The 26,340-nt window shown below is 40.3% G+C and overlaps 1 protein-coding gene across 1 annotated transcript in view; it reads right to left on the reverse strand.

The window, feature by feature from the left end:
- Positions 1 to 613: 613 nt before the first annotated feature.
- The window catches only part of ATP9A (ATPase phospholipid transporting 9A), a 111,126-nt gene continuing 85,399 nt past the window's right edge, over positions 614 to 26,340 (reverse strand). The window contains exons 20-28 of the mRNA XM_087720468.1: positions 24,296 to 24,385; positions 23,894 to 24,038; positions 20,097 to 20,161; positions 17,823 to 17,978; positions 15,476 to 15,540; positions 12,395 to 12,503; positions 12,225 to 12,282; positions 6,706 to 6,909; positions 614 to 3,400 (exon numbers count right to left, since the gene is read on the reverse strand). Of these exons, the coding sequence (XP_087576594.1) occupies positions 3,264 to 3,400; positions 6,706 to 6,909; positions 12,225 to 12,282; positions 12,395 to 12,503; positions 15,476 to 15,540; positions 17,823 to 17,978; positions 20,097 to 20,161; positions 23,894 to 24,038; positions 24,296 to 24,385 (1,029 nt within the window). The 3' untranslated portion in view covers positions 614 to 3,263. The remainder of the gene's footprint in view (positions 3,401 to 6,705; positions 6,910 to 12,224; positions 12,283 to 12,394; positions 12,504 to 15,475; positions 15,541 to 17,822; positions 17,979 to 20,096; positions 20,162 to 23,893; positions 24,039 to 24,295; positions 24,386 to 26,340) is intronic.

A 26,340-nucleotide genomic window follows, 5' to 3' on the forward strand; every position in this document is an offset into this window, starting at 1 on the left:
GGAAGGAGCTCCCACAGAGAAGGCTCTGCGGGTCACTAGCTGACACTGTCTGGCCGATGGCACCCTGAGGAGGCCAACTCTGTGGGATCGCACTGGACGATGGGAGGCTACCGGTGGCAGTAGGTGATCTCGCAGGTACCCTGGGCCTAAGCCATGGAGCGCTTTAAAGGTCATAATTAGTCCCTTGAATCGCACCCGGAAGACAACCGGCAACCAGTGCAGGCCGCCTAAAAGGAGTGTAGCATGGGAGCACCTAGGTGCCCCCATGATAACCCACGCAGCCGCATTCTGGACCAGTTGAAGCTTCTGGGTGCTCTTCAAGGGCAGCCCCATGTAGAGAACATTATGGTAGTACAGATGAGAAAGGACGAGGGCATGAGTGACTGTGCACAGAGCATCCCGATACAGGATTTCTATCCTTGGAGGTCCTTTGTGCAGTGGGGCTATCTAACCATCCAATGGATAATGGCTGTTATCACTCAGAATTAACACCATCATTCAATACACCAATTTTCCCCAATTCTGTGTTCTCTAGAGATGCCAAATTTCAACTCTCGCTATTCCAAGCTGATTAGATTTCCTACCAAAATGAAAGGTAGCTAATTGCGGGAAATTGTTGTACACAAGCACCAAAGTTTTATACATATAAAAAATAAAAGTTACTGTAAGGAAGTGGTTACAGAAGGTAAAAGAAATGCACATTTTGTACCCTTTCCCCAAATATATCCATGTCTATACCCAAGAAACGCTATCTCACTTGTATCAATCAATTAACCACCCGTTTGCAGTCTCTTTCATTATACAACATTAGGTTAATAGCATTCTACTCTTGGATCCTTCAGTCATATAAAGTAAAGTGTCCTTCACAGCCCACTCTAATGCATACAGTATTTTTACACACACGTTTAAAAAGAGTTACCCAGAATTTCAATTCTATCTGGGAATACACTGAAGATTCAGAAGCAAAAAGTGCAGAGTACAGCAAGAAAGTGAGAAACTGTTGATGATGAGAAAGCAGAAATTCTTAATTTCTATTTTGTGCCTGCCATCTGGCACAAAATATTGCTATTGGACTCAAAATTGGGTCAATGACCATGCTCAGTACGGGCTCATTTCAGCTTGAAGGAAAGTTTCAAGTGGTGTGCTATCACAACACCCTGTGCTGTTCAATTTTTTTTTAAATCAGCTAATACTCTTCAGGAACGAAATAAGCTTCAAAATATCTAATCAGGTTTAAGCAATGAGCTGATGTGAAGAGGATGGACTTAACACAGATTTAAATTCTGCATTTGGAAAAATTAAGTGAAAGGTGCATGTATAGGATGGGGAAGACTTGGCTAGACAGCAGTGAATGTGATAAGATCTGTATGTCCTTATTGATCAGAAATTAAACCTGAGACAACTGTGTGATGCAGCTGCTACAAAGGCAAATCTTATCTTGGGGCACATTAACATGAATACAGAGTCCAGATCATGATAGTATCTTTTCCATTCTATTTTACCTGACTGTACCCCACTAGAAATACTCTATCCAATAGGAAGCACCAGAGTGCAAAAGTTTTGCTCAACTCAACCGAGTACAATATTTTAGCTGAGTGTAATATTCTAGATTACATTTCTTTCCACCTTAAATCTAAACTCTGATTGCTTCAATGTTCAAGTCTTAGTGCCATCTGCTCTCTGACAAGATTTTTTCCTTTGTTACAGGAAAGTGAAGAAAATGGAAAGAAAGATGAGGGGTCCTTGGTGCTCCCTGAGCTAGATTGTTTTCTTGCAGACGTTTCATTATCCAAACTAGGTAACATCATCAGTGCTAGTAAGAAGTAGGGTTTGCTCTCATTGCTAGGTCAATGTTGGTGGGAGTGTTTTAATCACTTCTTCTCCTCCAGAGTGAGGACGCAACTGCACATTTATAACCATCACCAAATACCTGGGGAAAAGTCTAATAAAACCTGCATTCTGGGAGAAAATAATGTCATGTGAATTAGGGAATGTGCATGGGAGAATTAGCATTAAGAATTTATTCCAAAAAGGCAAGGGATAGGGGGATTTATGCCTAGACAGAACAGATCAAGCCATACAGGTAACACCTCCCTCAAGTATTGTGCATCAGTCCGAATCTAGGAGTTTCATTGGACAGAAAATGATATTGCATCCATGTAGTGTACAGTCTCTTCCAAACTAACAACATGAGAAAAGGTCTGTTGCTTTTGTGAAGTAGCTTCAGAGTTGTGCTTTGCACAAACGTTTCTTTAATAACTCCCAAGGAGTTGCCTATCCCTAACTTCTGATCCTTTTTCTTACCTGTCAGTTATCTCACTTCCTTTATTCTCTTTGGTTCTGGCAGCCAAGCTTGTTTTTAGCTGTTTTGCAGAAAACCTCAGGAAAGAGAGCTGGAGGTTGCAGAGGGGAAGGTGGCTGGTAAATTTTAGGGTGAAATCTAAGCTTCTAACTGTTCTTCTTTTCCTGGAAATGATCATCCACTCTTACCTTTGTGTTAATAAATGGGCAGTTTGTCCTTGCAGAACCAGAATATGAGGTTACAATTTTCTTCTCTGCCCCCAAAAACTGTTCAATAATTTTCTCTTTAGGAAAAAAGACACATTTCCTTTAGAAAACCACTGCAAGATGTTTTAACTGGAAAGACTCATCTCTGAATTCCTTTTTTTTTTTTTTGCAGAAAATTCAAGAAAATCGTAGCCAATAATCAGAAATCAGTAATTGTGATTTGCGTTGGACCACATCAAAGAAGTCAGCCTGGCATGAGGTATGTCTAGTGGCCTGTTAAACTACACTGTTGCGTTGCTCAGTTGAAAGCATTTCCCAAGGCACAGAAAATGTTCACAATGAGGACCTGAACTCAAAAGATAAGTAGCAATAAAAATGAGGAAATTAAATAAGTCGACCCCCCCCAGAAAAAGGAAAAGACATTTGAAAACATTTGTCATCTCAACAGTTGACTCAGCACTTTCCAGGAAAGTAGACCCATCCCAGGCAGACAATTTTTTTCCTTCCCAGTTACATGCATTTGTTTTCAGTTTGATAAATATAAAGTGACAAAACTGAATGGCGGGTATAAGTTTTCTCTGCTTCGTTTGACTGTGAGGGTTTTTTGTTTTGTTTTAACTGAATTATTCAGTCTTCCAGCAATGTTCCCCAGCCAGTGCAGATTGTTTATCCAACTGTCGGACATCGTTCGATGATGAATACACATTTATTGAGTCTGTAAGCACTGTGCAAAGAAGAAAAGCGAGTCCTTGCCCCTACGAGGTGAGTTTTGAATAACTTGGGGGAGAAAACCTTCGTCTCAGGTACTTTAGGACATAGAGAGGAAGACAGCTGACTAAGGTGATCACAGTCACCTTCCATAAGAATGATAAAGTTGCTATGAAGTAAACATCTGCAAGAAAGAAGATATTTCTCTGTCACTGACTGTAAATAAAAGGACATGTTTTCACAGCTAATTTTGTTCGCTTTTAATAAAAATGCAGATTAATAATCCAATTGCAGTCCTTCTATTTCAGTAGCAACTATAATAGAATTATGAACTCAGAATCAGAAATGTTAACAGGAAATTGTTAATGATACCCCAGTTTGTTGCTTAGCAAAACTCCTGCTGGTTCGTGGCAATCTCATAGCAATGAGTTTTAATTTTACCTTTGGGGCCGATTTGTTTTCCTATTCCCTGTCTGCTGACTACAGAGGAAAAAAAAATTAAGCACAGCAGTTCATATATTTCCAACAGGCCTCATAATAATCCTCAATAAAGGCTACCAGTTCTGGGCTACAAAAATCCAGATTATGATTAGATGGCAAAAAGAAAAGAACAGAAAAGAAAAAGTAAAGGATAAAGTAAAGTTAAATTAAATGTAAAGATTAAAGTAAAATAAAGTAAAATAAAAGTAAAGTTTAAGTAAAAGTAAAGTAAAAAAGTAAAAAAGAAGTAAAAAAGTAAAAAAAGTAGTAAAAAAATAAAAAAGAAGTAAAAAAGTAAAGTAAAAGTAAAAGTAAAGTAAAAGTAAAGTAAAAGTAAAGTAAAAGTAAAGTAAAAGTAAAGTAAAAGTAAAGTAAAAGTAAAGTAAAAGTAAAGTAAAAGTAAAGTAAAAGTAAAGTAAAAGTAAAGTAAAAGTAAAGTAAAAGTAAAGTAAAAGTAAAGTAAAAGTAAAGTAAAAGTAAAGTAAAAGTAAAGTAAAAGTAAAGTAAAAGTAAAGTAAAAGTAAAGTAAAAGTAAAGTAAAAGTAAAGTAAAAGTAAAGTAAAAGTAAAGTAAAAGTAAAGTAAAAGTAAAGTAAAAGTAAAGTAAAAGTAAAGTAAAAGTAAAGTAAAAGTAAAGTAAAAGTAAAGTAAAAGTAAAGTAAAAGTAAAGTAAAAGTAAAGTAAAAGTAAAGTAAAAGTAAAGTAAAAGTAAAGTAAAAGTAAAGTAAAAGTAAAGTAAAAGTAAAGTAAAAGTAAAGTAAAAGTAAAGTAAAAGTAAAGTAAAAGTAAAGTAAAAGTAAAGTAAAAGTAAAGTAAAAGTAAAGTAAAAGTAAAGTAAAAGTAAAGTAAAGTAAAAGTAAAGTAAAAGTAAAGTAAAGTAAAAGTAAAGTAAAAGTAAAGTAAAAGTAAAGTAAAAGTAAAGTAAAAGTAAAGTAAAAGTAAAGTAAAGTAAAAGTAAAGTAAAAGTAAAGTAAAAGTAAAGTAAAAGTAAAGTAAAAGTAAAGTAAAAGTAAAGTAAAAGTAAAGTAAAAGTAAAGTAAAAGTAAAGTAAAAGTAAAGTAAAAGTAAAGTAAAAGTAAAGTAAAAGTAAAGTAAAAGTAAAGTAAGCGAAGCGAAGAGAAGCGAAGCAAAGCAAAGCAAAGCGAAGCGAAGCGAAGCGAAGCAAAGCATTGTCTCTTTGTTGCATTGTAGCAGCTTCCTGGATTTCTATAGCACGGTTCTGATAGTCCTGTATAAATGTTATTAGAATTCTGCCAGCAAACTTTCAGGGGCAGTGGGTGGGGTTTTTTTACATTAAAAGGTAAAGGTTTCTACCGTCCAGTCATGTCCAACTCTAGGGCTCATCTCTGTTTCTTAGCTGAGGGAATCAGCATTGTCTGAAGACTTTTCCATGGTCATGTGGTCAATATACACCGAGGCACATGGAACACTGTTACATTCCCACTGAAGTGGTACCTATTTACCTACTCACATTTGCCTGCTTTCAAACTGCTAGGTGGGCAGGAGATGGTAACGCGAACTCACCCCATCACATGGCACTCGGGTCTCGAACCTGGGCTGTCAGCTTTCCAGTTGAGAAGCTCAGCATCTTTAACTGCTGAGCCTCTGCCCTTGCCCCTCCCCATTCCCCTTTTCCTTCCCCCCCAAGTGGCAATTCTAGATGATTGGAAAGATGATTTAACCATTTCCCAAAGCTTTTTTTTTTTTTTTTTTGCACAGGGTTAGTCTATAAAATATTATCTTGGTAAACAGTTTCTGGACATTTTAAAAGGTAGAACAGGTGAAACTAATTTTAAATTATAACTGTAAAATAAATCTCTGCCTTTCAAATTATATTTTGAAGTACAAACTTGCACATGAAAGTTGGCATCCAGTGGAATGTTTTAGTCTGCGGAATATTTTTTAATAAACCTGCTTGTCAAGCTGCACAGATGTGGAGGATAAAAATAGAAATTTGGGAAATTTAACTTAAAATTCGGCATTGACGGTTTCAGATTTGGGACCATTCCAACTGTCAATCAAGGACGCCATATTGTCTCACTCTAAGTGCAAGACTGCTTTGCAAAGGAGCTGTAATGTTCTAAATGTTTTTTCCTCTATTATCAAACCCTTCAATTACCTGATTTGTTCCATTTTCACTACATGTCCCGACTAACAACAGATGGAAAATAAGCCCCTAGTAAACACATATTACTTGACAGAAAAAGTGTCAATTAAGGAAACTGTGGGGGATAGTTGAGTGATTTCCCAACTCTGTAATTTCAGTACAGCTGTGAAGCTTTTATTTTCTAGAAGGCTTCTCAATCCAGCTTTTATAATCCTCCCCCTCCAATTTCTAGTCCCTAAACAAGCAGCCTAGACACACAGTGGTTTAAAACCAAGATCTGCTTCTTACTGTTAATCTTGAATTCATGAGAGATAATCTTTCCTGATGTTTATCTAAAGCTTGATCAAAAACCATTTCAGTTCTTTAGGTACCTTGCAAAATAACTCATACCTAACTGCCTTGGGGACGCAGTGGCTCGGTGGCTAAGAGGCTGAGCTTGTTAATTGGACAGGTCGGCAATTCGGCGGTTCGAATCCCTAGCGCTACGTAATGGAGTGAGCTCCCGTTACTTGTCCCAGCTTCTGCCAACGTAACAGTTTGAAAGCATATAAAAATGCAAGTAGAAAAATAGGAACCAACTTTGATGGGAAGGTAACAGCGTTCCGTGTGCCTTCGGTGTTTAGTCATGCCAGCCACATAACCACAGAGATGCCTTCGGACAGCGCTGGCTCTTTGGCTTTGAAACGGAGATGAGCACTGCCCTCTAGAGTTGGGAATGACTAGCACATATGTGCAAGGAGAACCTTTACCTTTACCTGCCTATACTTTACAATTTCAATAAAAATGTAACATATAAAATGATCATCAATTTCCAGCTTCATTATTTAGTAGAAGATTGGAGTTCTTTCCATTTTGCAAATAATTGACAAAAGTTTGAAGAAAGACAACACAAAAGATAGTTACCGATAAATTCATGTAAGAAGACCAGTGAGGCAATGTAGCATGACAGACTGAGTAATTCTGCCACTATCATGAGCCAGTGCCACGTCTGAATGGTCAGTGCCACCATCAGCAGTTCAGTGAGGATCAAGGATGTGAAGGAAATTGCCACAATGTGGACAAATTCAGACTCAAAAAGCAGAAGTGCACCATACATAATTATGCTGCCTGAAATGAGAGGAAATGAAAGGAGTTAACAGTATCAACCAAAATGACAATTGCTGTCGACTATCTATAATGTACAGGGTTGAATGGAAAGGAATGTTTCCAAACGATCCTTGAGCTGAACGATTTTGATATAATCCAAAGCTTTGAAAATTGCCCAGTTCAGGCACACAAAAAGGATCTCTTTTTTGTGGCAATACAATGCTTAGGATTGTACCTCATGAGCTGCCAATGAAGCAGTTGTGAAATTGGATCTCATCGTTTTACCTCATCCGTCCTATAACCCAGAGTTGACATCAGGCAACGTCCACATTTTTGCTAAATTGAAGGAATATCTTTGTGGGCATCTGTTGGATGAGGCATTTGTTGAAGAGATGGAAAGGACTACCAACCCCTAACTCAAGAGACAGAGTTTTTTGTGTGAAAGATTTCAAAAGTTTATTCATCATTGGCAGAAGTGTTTAGTGAATAGTGGTAACTATGTGGAGAAGTAAATGCAAGTAACAAAAGAGCTTATTTTAAGGATTATATTCCTGTTTCACTTATTAAAACCCTTCTTAAAGTTATGGAGTATAAAATTATATACTTCTCATTCAACCTGTCTACAATCATACTTGTTACCCTTCCTGTTGGAGCCAAACCTAGGAATAACATACGGTGACTCTTCCAAGCTGAGTTATTTATTGTTTCACACCTACAGACAACATCTTGCTAAACTGAACACACTCTGTTATCTGTATCTACAATATACTCTGTGAACTATAAAAGAGAGGCTATCTTCATCTTATTTCTCTTACAAATCTCTATGCTGAGTTGCCTTTTACTCCTCTGGAATGTACCCCCTCCCTCCTGTGAATCTACCTCCTGATGAAATGAGTCTGTAATTGCCAGCCAGCCTATAGACAGCTCCCCCCCCCCACACATGATGGGGAGGGCCAAATTATAATTTTATAATCATATAATTAGAACTGCAGGGGAAAAAACAATTGCTAACAACCTGCCTTATGTTGAGGATCTTTACACTGCACGAGTCAAAAAGAGGGCCATGAAAATATTTACAGACCCCTCGCATCCTGGCCATAAATTGTTTCAACTCCTACCCTCAAAATGACGCTATAAGGCACTGCACACCAAGACAACTAGACACAAGGACAGTTTTTTCCTGAACGCCACCATTCTGCTAATTCCCTCACTACTGTCAAACCTTTCAGTAAGGCTGCATTACTATTACTATTAGTCTTCTCATCATTATTATCATCCATCTCCTCCCACTTATGTATCCTTACAATTTATATTGAATGTTTCCTGATTGCTTATTTGTACCCTATGACTATCATTAAGTGTTGTACCTTATGATTCTTGACAAATGTATCTTGTCTTTTTATGTACACTGAGAGCATATGCAGCAAAGACAAATTCCTTGTGTGTCCAATCACACTTGGCCAATAAAAAATTCTATTCTGTTCTGTTCTATTCTATAGAGCCGAGGTGGGGCAGTGGTTAAATGCAGCACTGCAGGCTACTTCAGCTGACTGCAGTTCTGCAGTTCGGCTGTTCAAATCTCACCGGCTCAGGGTTGACTCAGCCTTCCATCCTTCCGAGGTGGGTAAAATGAGGACCCGGATTATTGTTGGGGGCAATATGCTGACTCTGTAAACCGCTTAGAGAGGGCTGAAAGCCCTATGAAGCGGTATATAAGTCTAACTGCTCTTGCTCTTGCTATTCTATTCTATTCTACTCTGCTCTATTCTAAAACTTGCAGAACTTTATCTCACCGCTGGAAATGGCTTTAGTACTTTGATCAATTCAGAAGAAACTGTCTTCTTCAGTTCTGTTATTATACACAACCCCCCTAAAATAGAGTTCCAATAGTTCTTGCAGTGTCTTTTCCCCAGCCTGGCCTATTCTGCACGGCTAACTACTGAAATAGTTTCCTAAAGAGAAATGATTAGTGTGTATGGGGAGACCTTATTTTTATCTAGTGAATCTGTGTATTCATGATTCATTCTATGTTTGCAAATAAACCTGCAAAACAATGAAGTCTATCCTACAAAAATGATTACTGGCCTGTTTGGCAAAGAAATGCTTAAAAAACTCTGATTCTCTTATAAAAGCCTGATTGGAACAAATTGCACAAGAGAATTGGTGAGTTCTCCATCAGTAGATGGGCTGAAACTGAGGCAAAACATACATTTCTCAAGGATGTTCCAATTTGACATTCCAAAAATAATTGAGAGCTGGAATTGGTGTTGGTTAGGTATTATTAGTAGCTGGTATAGGAACATGAAAATGTAAACAGGTAACAAGCATAATGAAGAGTAAGAAACAAGAAACCAGTTCATCACACACAGAGGAGGAAAGAATGGAAAAAAGACTACTGGATTTGAATCCAAGGAAAATATGCTTTCAGGAATCAGTGCTTTCTCATATCTGTGTGCATGATTGTTGTTTTCTTCCAAAAGTAATCTCACCTACTTCAATCAGTACTGCTTCAAAGCAAGGGCATTAGACTCAATGGCCTGAAAACCTCTTTCCCAGTCTATGATTCTGTCAGCTGCATTATGTAGAACAGACCAGGAAATCAACTTCCTCAAATGGCTAATATCATTTTTATTGAGATTAGCTATAAAATCACAGAATCTTGCAAGTCTGATTGTGCTGTGCCTCTTCCGACTTCTTATAGTTCCCTGAATGAGGAAGACAGCTGCCTGAGCCACTTCCGAATGCTATCTCTTGTTCTAAACTTAGAAAAAATGTTTTTGCCTATCTCAATACTTCTTTCCTATGTTCTACACCTTTTCTCATGAAAGAAATGGAAACATTCCTTCCTATCCAATTTTACATGATATCATTTATAATTTTATGCACATCTGTAGTATAGTTTATAGTTTTATTAGTTTATAGTTTTATTAGAATTTGTAGGCCGCCCTTTTCCCTGAGGGGACTCAGGGCGGCTCACAAAAAACTGGGAAGGGGGGAACATAAACAACAAGATAGAAGACATATAATAAAATAGTAGGCAACATGCATTCATCATTCGGGGGGGGGTAACTATCCTTATCCCCAGGCCTGACGGGCGAGCCAGTTCTTCAAGGCTATGCGGAAGGCTTGGACGGTGGAGAGGGTACGAATCTCCACGGGGAGCTCGTTCCAAAGGGCCGGGGCTGCTGCTGAGAAGGCCCTCCTCCTTGTAGTTGCCAGCAGTATGGATGAAACTTTCTAGCTTAAGGCTCAGAGGGACTTGGAATTGATTCTCAGATATAATCCAAAGTATGTATAAGCAACTAGACCCAATAAATTCAGCAGGAACTTTCATTCACTCACACACACACACACACACACACACACACACACACACACACTGAAGGTAGCTGAGCATGTAAGAAGATAGGATGGGAAGACAAGAGTGACTTTGCATTCTGCTTGTGGCTGATCAGAGAATGGCTTCACGGCATCCTAGAGATTCAGCTGCAGACATAAGTCATGACCTCAGCATGAGTAATCTACGCTGATGAGTAATTCAGAGCCTAATTTGAACAGCAATTTGACCAGTGACTCAAGATTAAGCCATAAAATACAGATTCAAAGAATAACCTTTCCACCATCTGGGAAGAGCTCGGTTTGGGGCCATTCTTGGGCAAAAGCTACTAGCCAAATTGCCTGGTGTGATCCATCAAGGGGGTGAAGTCATTCGACCCACAGAACGTAATAGGAGAAGAGTCCTGGCTTAGAAATCTTTCCCACGATGTCTCATTTTTCCTGACTGACCAGAAGCTGTGTGTCCAAATAAAGGCTTTCCTATTGTTTCCTGCATTGATACAGCCCTTGAAAATAATTTCTGTTGGAATGTTCTCTCATACATCTCTATCACCATCACAGCATATTTATTTTCCTGATTTTGCTTCTCTAAAGTACCAAAGATGAGACAAATGGTTGCACTAGTGAATGAGAAGATACACTTGAAAACGAGTGGACAATGGGTCGCAATCTTCTTTTACTTTGCATTCAGAGGGACAAGGGCAGAATCCCTATCTTACTTCCTGAGTTTAAGCCATTACTATGGTACCTTTTAGCCCCGTGATGGCAAACCTATGGTACGTGTGCCACAGGTGGCACACAGAGCTCTCCCAGCTCAGCTCCAGGGCGCATGCAGGTACACCTCCCGCTGCCACACATGTACGGGGGGTGAGTTGCATGCGAGAGTTGCACACACATGTGGGGGCAGGATACATGTGCGGGGTTTGCATGCACAGGGAAGGAGTGCACACTGCATGCATGGTGTCACACGTGGAGGTGCATGCAAGGGGAGGGGGAGTGCGGGGGGCACACGTGCATTGCATTATGGGTACGCATGCACATGCTTTCAGCACGCGGTGACGAAAAGGTTAGCCATTACTATTGTAGCCAGAAAACTTATTTCAAAACGAAGTCATTTCAATTCCTTCACTGAATTCAGTTATTTCTTGGGTTTTAAGCCATGCTGTTCCTTTTTCTTCTGCTGATCAGCAGAAATGTCACTGATAAAAGGCAAATCCCCAAAAGGTACAGCTTCAAGGTAGAAAAGCTGTAGGAATTATAGCTTTGGGCTACTTGGAAGTACTGTGTAGCTCCAGCACTTAGTAGAAAAATGGAGGAAGAACTTATACGACTGGAGCACGTAAGCTGGACGGAATGGTTTTGCTATTCAGCATTTGGCTTATGGATTGGAGGAACCTGAGATAAGTGACAATGATCTGTCTGTGGTGCATGTGGGATAAGAGACTGCAATGGTCTTCATCAGAATCACTTTAACATACCAGCCCTTTCAAGGTGGAAATGTAGAACAGAACCAAGAACCCTACTATCGATGACAGTTTGATGGGTTCATTGCTGCTGCATCTAATTGCATATTGCAGAAAAGGGAACCATAGTTCTGCCAATGGTAGGCCTCAGATGATATAGATCAATTTCCTACAAAATTGTTGATCGTTGGTCTATCTGTGCTCACACTGACACTAGAGATAAATCTGTTCTTGGTCTGTGTGTCTCTGGCTTACCTCCAGGCCACTGGTTTTATCAGCTACACTACAGGCTTTCTGGTGAGAAGGAGGAAAAGACTGCAGCCAAAGTCTGAAGAAATACGATCACTCAGCAGAAACTAAACAGAACTCCTGATGGTCAATGAGAACATATTGAGAGCTCTCTGCAATTTGCCAGCTCTCTTTATAAACTAGCCAAATTTGTTTTTTGACCGAGAATTACATGAAGCCAAATTTGGAGAACAATTAATTTGTTCAGAATATTCAGAAACACCCTGATGAATAAAAGAAACCTCTTACCTTGGTAGATACTTATTAAAACCCAGATCAAAAATGTCTTATAAGATAACGGCCTTCCCTAAAAAATGAAAGGGCAGAAAAATGAAAATGAAATCTGTCTCATATATGTTTAACGTCAAAGTCACACACAGAAATTTGAAAGGAATTAATGAATGAAAGAAACGTTGAACCTTCAGGAGATCTTTGTAGAGCTCTGGATACAACATGGCCACTACCGCTTTGACATCTTTGTCCAGCACTAGAGAGAATACTGGAAACATGGTGTAGAGGGTAGAATACCTGAAAGGAGGAACACAAGAAATGCCAGCTGAAGGTAACAGTCTACCAATTTTAGTTTTCTTGGCAAATCCTCTCTTTATTTATAAAATGGTAGGACATATAGACAAAAAGCAATATTTCAACTTCAAAATTTACCTGTGCCAGAGGTTGTCATTGGCAGGGGCCACATTTAACACATTTGCAGAGGACTAAGGAGTAATGATGCAAAGGTGGAAGACAGAATGGGATACATACAAAGGTAGAGCCCATTTTTTCTCCACCTTGGGTTTATTTTAGAAAACTTTTTCTTTCTTTCTTTCTTTCTTTTTCTTTCTTTTTTCTTTCTTTCTTTCTTTCTTTCTTTCTTTCTTTCTTTCTTTCTCTCTCTCTCTGTCTCTCTCTCCCCCCTTTCTTTCTCCTTCCTTCCTTCCTTCCTTCCTTCCTTCCTTCCTTCTTTCCCTCCTTCCTTCCAGATTTCTATTACAACTACTGTTTCCTATATCAAAATAGTGGGCAACCATAAATGCACCAGGATTGTTGAAGCTCGTACTTTATATATAAAATGCATGGCTAAAAGCTGTGCTGTCTGAGTAGATGGCATCTGGGTTCAGAAAGTAAGCAGGGTTGGGTCTGACTAGCCTGTGAATGGGAGATCCCCAGGGAAACGAGGACTGTAGGTTAGAAGAGAGGTAAAGAAAATCTTAAGAAGTCAGTGGAAAATCATTTCTGTGGTGTTACTACAAAAACTATGCAGATGAATTTCTATGGCAGCTAGAAATCAAGGTTAACTCTATGGCAGTATGTAAGTATGTAAGTGTTTACTACTAATTCTGCAAAATAACCCTGAATATTGTCCATGGAGATTCTTAGTCCTCCAGGTCATGGTTGTCCCAAAGGTGCTTTTTCAAGAGGCAACAGGACTTCCTTGCTTTTTCTTTGAAGATGTTTTGTTTCTCATCAAGAAGCTTCTTCACTCTGCCTGGATGGTGGGGAATGGAAGGATTTATATTCCTTCTAGACAGCTGGTCATTTGCATTTTTTTTACAGAGTCATTGAGGCCACTTGGAGGTTTATCTGTTACTCAGGGTTACCTGAGTGGTGCAAATGGGTTTGGAGCTTCTTGAAACTGCAGAAAGAGCTCCACACCTATTTGCATTAAGTGGACTCAAGACTCTCTAAAAAGAATGCAGATCACCAGCTATCTGCAAGAAATATAAATCCTTCCATTCCCCGCCATTCAATCAGAGCTGAAGAAGCTTCTTGGATGAGAAGCGAAACAAAGACAAATCTTGTTGCTTTTTGAAAAAACACCTTTGGGACAACCCTGGTGCACCAGTTGCGCCCCTACCTGAACTGGGAGGCTCTCACAACAGTCACTCATGCCCTTGTGACCTCTAGGCTGGAGTACTGCAATGTGCTCTACATGGGGCTGCCCTTGAAGAGTATCCGGCGACTTCAGCTAGTCCAGAATGCGGCCGCGCGAGCGATTGTGGGTGCACCTCGCTTCACCCACATAATACCTATCCTCCGCGAACTGCACTGGCTTCCGGTCGATCTCCGGGTACGCTTCAAGGTGCTACTTACCACCTTCAAAGCCCTTCATGGTAGTGGATCTGGGTACTTGAGAGACCGCCTACTGCCAATTACCTCCACCCGACCAATTAGATCCCATAGATTAGGCCTCCTCCGAGTCCCATCTGCCGGTCAATGTCGACTGGCAACTACGCGGAGGAGAGCCTTCTCGGTGGCAGCTCCGACCCTATGGAACGATCTCCCCATGGAGATTCGTACCCTCACCACCCTCCAGACCTTCCACACAGCCCTTAAAAACTGGCTATCCCGTCAGGCCTGGGATTAAAGACTGTAACCCACCCGAATAGTATGAATGTCATGCTTTTAATGATGTATTGTCTTATGTGTCAATTGTTTGTTTCCCTCCCTTTTCGAGTTGTAAGCCGCCCTGAGTCCCCCCAGGGAAAAGGGCGGCATATAAATAAATTACTCTAAACTCTAAACTCTCTAAACCCTGAATATTAAAATCTGAAGAGGTGAAAAACTTCAGGTCCTAAGAAGCTATTTAATATAATCAGTGTCTTAACTGAACGAGGTCAGGATGCTGTGCAGACTGGTTCTCTTTCTCAGCTAGTGTTACCGGATACTTTGAATTGGAAAAGATCAGTTCCTGGAACTGTCTGAGTACAAATTAGATACTCTACTACTCAGCTACTAACTTTCCCCCATTGTTAATGTCTAAGAGCTGCTTAACCTCTAAAATACACATTTGTAAAGAAAGACGCAATAAGCCTTATGTGCTGCATAAATGTGGTAACCAGATATGCAAAAAAAAAAAAAAGAGAAAAGAAATGCACACGTACAAATCAAGAGTTGGAACTGCTTGCATTTTCTTGGCCAGATTATATTTTGAACCAAACCTCAAAGTATGCTGCTATATTATGTGTGAAATGGTCCAAAGATCCAGGACTTAATTTTATCCCAAACGCAACAGGACTCAGCCTCAAAGCTTCCCTATGCTGCTGGGCTTTCACCCAAAAAAATGGTGATGTGGGGCACTGGCATTCATTTTATTTTCTTTCTGCAGACAAGTCATATTATAAAAACATGGCTGCACGATTTTGTTTACTTAAAAAAAAAATCTGCGCCCTGCTTTTTGTTTTCAGAAAAGACACTTCCCTACCTCCCGCCCAGTATTTTATACTGCTGCTTCTGGGATACAAAAGTTGCTTTAACAGCTAAAATTGGTCCTAATGGGGGTCCATGTGCTTTTTAATGGTTGCTGGATTAAAGTTGCTTTGAAACGGTGCATCTTCAAAGTGTCCTGCTTCGTTCTGATAACGCAGTAGAGGCAGGAAGGAAAGAGCGCGACATTTTAGCCTGTGCTACTCATTGCCATGACCGTTTTCAAACTCAGGAAGGCTTCAAACAAATCTCATTATACATTTTAACGATACCACAGGGAACGTTTTGGCTCTTACCCAATGATGAGAAAGCCTTGATAGAGCGGAACAGAAGCAAAGTAAAACACCGAAGAGAAAACTGCCTATGGAATAAAATACAAGGAATTATTAGGCTTCAAAGCAAAAAGAAAGTAAAGTCAATGACAACTATCTCTTCGGCTACCTCTTAATGGAAAGAGTTCGTGCTCCCTCATTTGTCAACTAAGGCACAAGTAGCAAAGATTAACACTCAAGACTCAGGAATAAGAAGAGACCACAGGTGGCTTCTCCACCCAGAAAGGTTTGGCAATTTAGAAAAGGAGACATTGCTGTTCATGGTAAATTAAATCCTAACGAAAGAGGGTTTTTTTTAAAAAAAAATGGTTTCCAAAAGATATTCAATAATTGAATAATTTTTGAAGGCCAGTATACGATCAAAACCAGATATATTTTGGCTAAGGCTGATGGGATAAAATTTTGGAAAAACTGCATGGGATTCTATTCCTATATATGATAATTACAGTAAGTCTTTTAATATCCCCAATAGTGGGAAGAGTTGACATTAACTACATTGCAAGAATGGTTGGCAAAGTTGATGGTGAGATATTGAAACTGGGAATCTCATTAGAGAAAAAGACATTGACAAACTTTAATGCTAACTGAAAGTCTCTTTTGGACTTTTTGCACAAAGAGAAAAAAAAATGAAATTATGACATGAGTTTGGGAACTATTAATATTCATAGATTATTTTAAAAAATTAATCTACTCTATGGTTGTAACCATAGAGCAAGAGTTGAATTACCTTTTATGTATATCTGCTGTAACAGAAGTCTGAAACAATTCTTTCTTATTTTGCATTTCTGCTTCTTCCTATATTTTTACTTTTTCTTCTTTTCCATCCTTTGTTATCAGTTATTAGTTTTTTTATCTTTCTACTTTAAAATTTAATACAATTATTGTATTAAAAGTGATTATAAGTGATGCAGAGAGCGTACAGACGCAAGATATAAAATGAAAAGCTACATGATCCCAAATCAGTGTAACTCACGGACAAGTTACTATCTGCTTCGGCGCATGGAAGAGAAACCTACCACTGTGATGGCAAACCTATGGCACGGGTGCCAGAGGTGGCACGCAGAACCTTCTCTGTGGGCATGTGCGCTGTCGCCAGCTGCTCTTCCAGTTTCTGGTGTACACATGCACACTGGCCAGCTGGTCTTCGCATGCGCCAGAGCACTGGAAACCCAAAGACCAGCTGCCAGGTACGTGCATGCATGGTTTTTTGGCCAGTTTTTGGTGCAAAAAATGACCTGAAAAATGAAGGCTGGAAAATGGCCAAAAAACAGGTTAAAGGTTCCCCCATCAGTGCCTTATCAGATGAATGTGAGAAAGTAGGAACTTACAGACCAAACAGAAACAGTGCTCAATTCTTTTTCCAGACCCGCAGTAAAGCATTTCTTAAAATATGACTTTTAAAATTCTTATCCAATTTTTTGTTGAATAACAGATAAGCATGCCAACAATATACCAGATCGTGTCCCTCGATATTCAGTATTCTATCATTAGTTAAATGAATCCAATCACTAATTACAGATAGCGCCACTGCATCATAATATAGTTTTAGATTAGGTAATTTCAAGCCTACTCTCTCGCGTACATCTTGCATTATTTTCATAGCAATAGCAATAGCAGTTATACTTATATACCGCTTCATAGGGCTTTCAGCCCTCTCTAAGCAGTTTACAGAGTCAGCGTATCGCCCCCACAGTCTGGGTCCTCATTTCACTCACCTCGGAAGGATAGAAGGCTGAGTCAACCTTGAGCCGGTGAGATTAGAACCGCTGGACTGCAGATAACAGTCAGCTGAAGTGGCCTGCAGTACTGCACCCTAACCATTGCACCACCTCATCTTTACCCTCGGCTTCTTTCCTGCCCATACAAATTTGTTGATACCCTTCTGCCATTCTAAAAGATTCGCATCTTTTTTGAGTATAGGTAACATTTGAAAGAGAAATAAAATTTTTGGTAGGATGTTCATTTTCACTGCCGCTATCCTACCCAACAAAGATAAGTGCAATTTCTCCCATTTTTTCATCTCTATCTGTATACTATGCCAAAGTGGTTCATAATTATGCTTATATAATTTCTCGTTTGAGGTTAAAATATTAACCCCAAGATATTTGACTCTTTTGACTACCTCACATCCTAGCATCCCTAACAGTGCTCAATTCTTGTTTAATTGATTTCTCCCATTTTCTCTGCCACTTAGACAGAGCAAAATAAAAACACTATGTGGGTTTAAAAAACAAACAAACATTGAAACCCTTCTTCTATCCGGAGTCAAGTGACCAAAGGACACTAAACATGGTGCAGGAACATCACTGACCTGCATGGTACTGATGCACAAACTTCTGTGGATCACAAACTGGCTGAGAGCAGCAGATCTTTTGTAGCTGTTTCTTCCATGCACCATCAGTAGCCGCCCCAGGTGCTTAAACTGAGTGATGGAGAAATCGGCTGCAAGGGAGGCTTGTTTTCCTTCCTAGGAATACCGTGAAACAAAAATATCAAGACCCTCCATCGTTACAAAACCCAGAATTCTCCTGCCACCAAAGCAGGCATTCGTTCGAGTTGTATACCGAACCCTGTTCCCCTTTGGTTGACCCGTAAGGCCATTTGAATCAGGCATCTGACTGCAGTGAACATGCCTTTTGCACAACTCCCTCACCTTTAAAACTGAGAGGTGAGGAGCTCAAAAGGGAGAGGATTTTTTTTAAAAAAAAACAGTGTCTGGTTGACTTACTGTGCTATTCTATGCAGATTATTCAGAGATAAGCCCATTTGTGTTTAGTAGAGTTTACTGCTGTGTAATCACATGCAGAATGTAGCCTTAAGTAATCTGAGGCATTTACAAAATGATTTTCAGTTTTCTACCCGTGTTTTCCCCCAAATAAGACCCTGTCTTATATTTTTCCCCATCAAAAAAGGTCTTACTTTGGGGGGGAATGTCATCAACTGACTCACCTCATTTACGTGCGTCACGCCTAGCCTCCTTTTCGCTGTCAGAGGCCTTCAGGGATTTCTTCTGTGGCCAGCAAGGCTTTCCTAAAACATATGCAGCCAATAACAGAGCTCCAGATCTATCCAGATCACTAGTATTGGCTACAGAGGCCTTCAGGAAAGCCTTGCTAGCTGCAGAAGAAATGGGCCAGCAAGGCAGGTGTTGGGTGTGTGCAAGTAGTAGGGCAGCTTCTCCCCCGATCCCCACCCTAGCTTACTATTTACCTGAGCATCCTGGAGTAGGTGGGGTCTTAATTAGGGCTTATTTGGGGGGGGGGTAGGGTGTTAGGAATATAATCTAACGGTTGGGTTGGCAATATATGAATCATATAGCAATGCTATACCTGTTTCTTTAAATCATACTGTAAAATGTGATTGGTTGCTGTTTTCCTCAATCGTCCATAAGAGGGAGCCAGAATGACTGTTAGTTCTCTGTTCGTTAGATGCTGGGCTGATCTGATCTGAGTGCTGTGAGCTATAGTAATTTTTGCAACTGTTAGCAAACTTTGTGTACCGGACTGATTATATGATACTGGACTATGTTATTTGGATTATCCCTTAACTGAAAGACGTTGATGATGATTGTCTTATCCGTGTATGACTTGGACTGTTTGATGGACTGTGATACTTCTATTTCCACAAAAGTAAAAGCCTATTTAAACTGCAGAGTGTCTGTATGCTGGTTTTTGTGTTCTCCAACAACACTCTCACAACGCTTTTCTGAACGTACTCGCTCTCCCAACGGGGAGCTTACCTAACATAGGGCTTATATTGGGCACACATGTAAAAATCAAGCTAGGGTTTATTTTTGGGGTAGGTCAGATTTTCGGGAAACACAGTACTTCTATTTATCGTTATTTATTTATAACACATTTTCTCTTCTTATTTGCAGGTAGTCTTTGACTTATGACCACAACTGGGATCAGAATTTCTATTGCTAAACAAGATGGCGGTGAAGTGAATTGTGCCTGATTTTCACAATCTTTTTTATCATGGTCCTTAAGTGAATCATTGCAGTTGTTGAAGTGAATCAAATGGACATTAAGTGAATCCAGTTTGATATTATGACCCATGTGATGTCATCACAGCTTTCACTGCATGCTAAGGATGCCATGACTATCTCAAAATCATCTCTTAATACTTTTGGATAAGAGGGAAAATAATGCCCTGGTTAGGAATAAAATCAGATCAGAAAGGTGCAGGATGACAGTTTAATCAAAAGCACATGTCTTAAATTGGAGCTAAAAGCCTAAAAGCTTGATACCTGCCAAAACTGTGAGTGGGACATCACATCACATCTGTGGGCTCAGAAAAAAAGATTTTTAAAAAAACTTTTCTACTGCGTCATGCCTATTTTAAGGTTTATACTTATATTTGTATGGTTTTCTCATCTCAAAATGGAAATAAGCAACTATGGTCAAAGGAGGAAGGGTCTTTGATGAATAAAGAAATGATTTGTCCAGAGAGCTTCCAAGGTTCTGTTCCAAGATGATACTCTGATTGTGAGATTACGTCTATCCATTGAACTAACATGTATCCATCTCTTCTGAAATCCCTATCATTATGACTGTTGCAAACTAAATACCATGCTGTGACTTACCTTTCCTTCAACACCGACACCACAATCTGCTTCCTGAATCATACTGACATCGTTTCCCCCGTCACCTGTAACACACAAGATCAAGGAAATTCAGGAACATTTGGAGTGGCTCAGAATGCTAGCAAACAAATACGATCCGTAGCTATTCTATAGTAAGTTTGCGTTTTAAAGAACTTATCAAGGTAAAGGGAAAACAGAAGCCATGATGAAGCAATATGGGGAATTATACATGGAAAACTGTTCCCGAGTCAACATTGTAAATTTATGTGAGTGAGACAGCTGTAAAATAAGAGCTCTGTTTTGGAACCACTCCTGGTATTAAAACCAACACTTTCAGTCTAATTGGGCATAAAGTACACTGTGTTGCTGCAAAGGGAGAGTTCCAACATGGGAACGCTTCCAGGACTGTTGTAACACTTTTGTATAACCTTAGAGGCAAGCCCAAGTGATGAGCATAGAGTTAAGTTGGATGTATGAACATTCAAGTTTAACCTGGAGCATCTAGTGAATGAAACAGCTCATTACCACAACCTAATGAATTTCAACTAGCAGGTGAAATTAAAACAAAAACAACACACACACCCTCTCAAAGAGACAAAGAAACACAATTTTTCCCCCATGGGATGAGGTGGAGACATCTGAAACACATCTGGCTGAAGTTCACAAGTTATCTGGAAACCACACAGGGCAAATGGTGGAAGCGCTGAATCATAAGAACATTCCCATTTTTGCCGTTTTCTTTATGGTTGAAAGCCAGTTCCAGTTCCCCTTGCTAGCCAAGGGTTGGATCTGCTTAGGTTTTACTTGGTCTGCTATAGCTAACCATAAAGAGACAAATCATTTTAGCTGTAGAGTTCCTAGCTGGCAATGACGTCCTTTTGAATGGTTACAATAATGGATTCCAGAGCTTCATTGTACATGCAACATAAAATGAAAAGAACAGCAGGAAGGATATTCTAAAATCACTAACAGTTTAGCATTTCTTTGGGCAATTATTCCAGGTCATTCAATATAGGTTTCACTGTCTCTTTTCACATTTTAACTATGCTATGGTTCCCCCCCCCCTTCCCAGTATCATGAGGTGTAACGTAAGCAAGCGGAATAACTAAATAAAAGAGCAGAACACGTTTCACAGTGCCTGTTTTCAAGAAAAGCAGAGATAATAAAAGATGGTGGCTAAAATTCAAACCCACAAATTCTGGGGGAAGGAGCTAGAGCTGCAGTTTTAGAAAATGCAAAAAAAAACCAAACACTATTTGATAGCCACTGAAGTTGGAGCTGCAATTTCCAAGTGAAAATCCCCTTAAGAAAACTTTGCATGTATATATAAGGGACTAACTGGATGCCCTTGCTTTGCGACAAAACTATGTGATCGGGCAATGCAGGGGAAATCTGGTTCACTCTGGTTCAATCCATTGGCTCAGTTGGTGGTCGGTGATTAAAACACATAAGGGAATATCACTCCCACTTGAGTCCAGAAAGAGTTTCATAGGTGGAAGGTGTAGACATTTTGGTGAGTTACCGATGTTTAGTATTGTAAGGAGTCCCAGACTGCTCCTGAGTGAAGGAGTGGACCGTCTGCCAGTTTGAACTGAGGTAACGGAATGTGAGGCAACTGGCAGTTGGAACAGAGTTCTTTTCAAGTGGGGAGGGGGAGTAGAACTCCTTAGTTTCAGAGCATATTAATTAGTATATAAGAAATACTAATGATCTGATGGCCATTTAGAAAAAATCCTTTTTTAGCAAGCACCTAGAAGCCAAGAGGAACATATGTGCCAAATTTCAAGTTTGTAGGCTTTACGGTTCTGGAGATTTCGTGATGAGTGAGTTGTATTTGGCTTTTATATATACAGTATAGATTGAATTTAAAATGTGGTTTTCTTTGATTAAGAATAAATTATTCCTTAGGAAGAACTGTTCCTTTTATCTTATTTGGAAACTATCTAAATTTAAATCTATGGAAGTAAACAGCATAAATAAGGGTTAACAATATTGCTGAATTTATGCCCCTCAAACACTCAATATGGGATGAAGAAGAGTTACCTCCATCTCTCCCGGAACTGGAACTTTGGATATTTAGGACAATGCAAGAACGGCAAGGATATTAATGCAAGTACTGTAGTCCTCAAATTACAACTACTGGTTTAAAAACTATTCAAAGTTACAAGGGCGCTAAAAAAGTGCTTTACAACTGGTCCTTGCAGTTATGACTGTTTTGATTGCGGGCACGTGATCAAAATTCAAGCCCTTCACAATTTACAATGGTTACAAGGTCCTGGGGTCATGTGATCATTGTTTGTGACCTTCACAGCCTGTTTCTAAGAAGCAAAGTCAATGGGGGAAAATGAATTCTCTTAATGAACATGTGATTCACTTAACAACTGCAGTGATTTGCTCAACAACTGTGGGGGAAACATCATAAAAATAAAGAACGATCCACTTAAGAAGCTGCCTTGCTTACCAACAGAAATTCTGGTCCCAACTGGGATTGTAAATTGAGGACTACCTGTAAACTCAATTGATTAAGAGCCATCAAATCAGCTCTTAGCAATCACACAGATTTTCTCCATGGTGATATCTTCCAAGAACACCAAAATGTCTGTGGTTATGATGGAATGGTTTAATTACTCTTCTGCAAGTGATCAGGCGATTAGACTCAATAATCCCTTCCAATACTCTCTGTTTTGTGCCAACTTATTACACTTGCATGGAAAGCGCTGCCTCATAGTTATAGCCATGGATTTGCTTTCCTTCGGGCAGTGGTTCCTTTCATTTCATAGGGTGCTGCTTCAGAAACTCTCTAACCTTTATTAAAGCTCCAGAAAAATGGAAAATCCATAGGTGTGTGATGTTTAAATCACAGCTTTCTCTCTGTTTCCATGCACTGAGGAACCAATATACAAAAAAGATGTTAAACTAGAGAATACAGTTGGAGAATCCCTACTATGAAAGATTGCAGGAAGGCTGGGAAATAAAGACAAGAAGAAACAACTGAAAGGCTGAAGGATAGCTTATCTTACAAATGATTACTCAGCCTAGGTGGCCAGAAACTAGAAAGAAAGAAAGGGCCCCCTTAATCAGGTAATTGTAAATTAGCACTAGACATTCCTCTTGAAAAGCATATCCCAAAGTTTTTATTTGAAGATGTTTCATTTCTCATCCAAGAAGTGCCTGGGTGTTATATCCTTCGGGTGGACAGGCTTCTGCCTTTAAGAGAAGACCTCCAGGTGACCTTAATGACCTGCTAAAAGAATGCAAATGACCAGCTCTGCAAGGAGTCTAAATCCTCCCATTCCTCACCATCCAGTCGGAGCTGAAGAAGCTTCTTGGATGAGTGTGTTTTTTAAAAACAACAACCAGAAAGTCCATCTGCTTCTTGAAAAAAAGCACCTTTGGGAAAACCATGACCCGGGATGACTGAGAATCTCCATAGACACTTGAAGAGCATAATTAACAATGACCTATAGCAGTGGTCCCCAACAACCTGGTGGCCTGACTGAGGGAGAGAGGGGAACTGAGCAATGTGGGTGGTGGGCTGGCATGCAAAGCTCAACTTGCACAAGTGGTGGGTCAGTGTGCATGAGTGCCTGCCAGCATGTTACTTGTGCAAATTGAGCTGTGCATGCGCATGCATGCTCTGGCCAGCCTCTCATGTAGCCCAATTCCACAGAGCCCGCAGGCTGGCGGTTGGGGACCACTGATCTGTAGATACCCCAAGAATAGTATAAAAGATATCGTACTGCAGTATGTGTAATCTTTGCTTTCTTGTTGTCACCTGTGTGAGGCTTAACACCTACCTACTGCGCAGGTCAGCTTCCCAGTTCTCTCCTTGAGTAAGCGTACAATTTGAGCCTTTTGTGTTGGGGCACATCTACAGCAGATGACTGCTGGACACTGGCAAGCCAGTTCCATGAACTCATACTCATAGTATTTCAAGCATACCTATTCCATGAAAAACAAAGAAAGAAACAAACAGGTAATGGGATGCAGAGATTGTTTCTTTTGCTGACCCTTGTAAGAACCTGATTTTCTAGATCAGTGTTTCTCAGTCTTGGCAACTTTACGGTACAGCTAAGAATTCTAGGACAACTTCTTAAAGTTTTCAAGGTTGAAAAACACTTCACTGGAGGAATTTGGGCAAAGGCCTTTCTGGCCAAAGCTGCAGAAGCAGGAGCTGGGAGCTCCAGCCCACCTCTCACCTCCAAGGAATCCCCAGAAATCACCAGGGCGCAGTCGTGCTTGCGTCGGAAAGCATTTAGCTCCAAATGTGCTTCTCCACGGTTGGTCACCTGGAAGGGAGAGAACGGGTAGCTTAGCATCAGCAGAGAATTCAGCGCATGTCACATGGGTGTCAAATCAGCCAGGTGGAGGGTATGGTGTCCTGATCCAAGCCCTGACCACTTCTGTACTTGCAGGTCTTATTTATTTATTTAGTACCTATGTAGGCTGCCCCAATCTGTCATAATTCTGTGCAGGTGAGAAAATAAGACAATAGAAACAAAAATATACATAATCCAAAAAAGAAAAAGAAAGGTTAAGGTTAGGAGAAAGTAACAAGCCAATACAAGGGACCACTGTCCACTCCACTTCATGGCCTTGGGGAAAATCTAGGTTTTAAAAGTTTGTCTAAGTGAGGCCAGGAATATATGAATCTTGGTGGATGGGGAATTGTGTTTCAGAGAGCAGGAACCTTGACAAAAAAAGGCCCTGCTTTCTGGTTCCCATCACTTAGTCTATTGGAACTGAAGGATGTCAACCTACATCAGAATGCATGGGATGGGCAGAAACTGCTGGAAATAAATTGACACTCAGATAACAAAGCCCTATTCCATGAAGGGCTTTATAAGTAATATCCAAGACCTTGAATTGCACCTAGGGCCTTATGGTAACTATATTGTAGTTACCATGCAGAAGTATTACCTGAACATATCACAGCATGCTCATAATTGCTCATGCACTACATTTCAAGTGATCTTCAAGACTACACTGCAATTGTCCAGACATAAGGTGACCAAAGCATGAATGATTCTCTTAAAGGCCTTTGACTGCAAGCACGACTGACACACTAAATTAATTTGGGTGAAAGTCCTCCTGACAACAGCTGCTGCCTGCTATTCAAGCAGAAGATATGAGCCCTGAAAGATCTCCAGATTGTGATTAATCCTGAAAACGATATTTGGGATATTCAGGACCAAATATGGATGGAAGCAGTCCAGATTTGGAGGTGGGTGGGGATCCAGATAATCACAACTGCCCAGTCTTGTAAGGATCGAGCCTAAGACTGTTCAGTTCAGATTCACACAGCCTCCAAACACTGGAAGAAGACCTTGAGAAGCGTGAGATGCATAACTGGGTATCATAGGGACACACTGATGAACTCGCCCCAGTGGCCTCACATAGAAAGGGCAATTGGCCAAACCCTCAATGCTGACCGAAACCAAACACAGAGAAAGGAAGAGACAACTAGAACATTCTGATCAGGGTTAGCCTGCTATGGGTTCATCCGGGCTTAGGAGAACCCGTAGCTAACGTTATGGCTGTTTGGAGAACTTCCAAACCCCACCCCTGGCTGGCCCCGCCTACCCTTCCCCTCCCTGGAGTTTCCATGCAGCCCATTTTGGATGCGAGGTAAGTGCAGGGCCCACATGGAGACTCAAAGAATGGGAAAAATGGGCCTCTGGAGCCCGGGGGAGGCAGTTTTTGCCCTCCCAGAAGTCCAAGGAAAGCCGTCGGAGCTTGGGGATGGTGAAAATGGTCCCCCTCCATGATACAGGAGGCCAACTAGGTGACACCCACAATGTCCACGCCCATCCAGCAACCGGGCAGAGAACCCATGGCTGAAATTTTTGAAGTCCACCTCTGATCCTGATCCCCACTCCTAATACCTGCAGGATACCATGGTCTATGACACTGAAAGCTGATGGAGATCAAAAAGAACCTGCATATAAATCCTACATTTTGCTCCCCCCTAGCAAGGAATGAGTCACGGCAGAAGAAAGAAAGAAAAAAAGACCCACTGGGCAGTTAGCTGAGGATGTGATAAAGCTGGAGAAATAATTACATTTCACCGTTCTTATCGCCCCCATGTAATCCCTAGGCTCTTATTCATCCTCAATTAGATTCACCCTTTGTCTTCTTCCAACAGCACTCTAGGCCTTTTTCTGGCATTTTGTCTCCTGAAGTTCCTCAGAAAATCAAGGAACTCATTAGGATCGTTGCACAGTGAAAGTCCACAGAGGAGCAA

This window comes from Thamnophis sirtalis, unplaced genomic scaffold (genome assembly GCF_051295495.1).
Source record: "Thamnophis sirtalis isolate CommonGarterSnake01/CBP01778 unplaced genomic scaffold, rThaSir2_p1.2 scaffold_7, whole genome shotgun sequence".
Classification (NCBI taxonomy): Eukaryota; Metazoa; Chordata; class Lepidosauria; order Squamata; family Natricidae; genus Thamnophis; species Thamnophis sirtalis.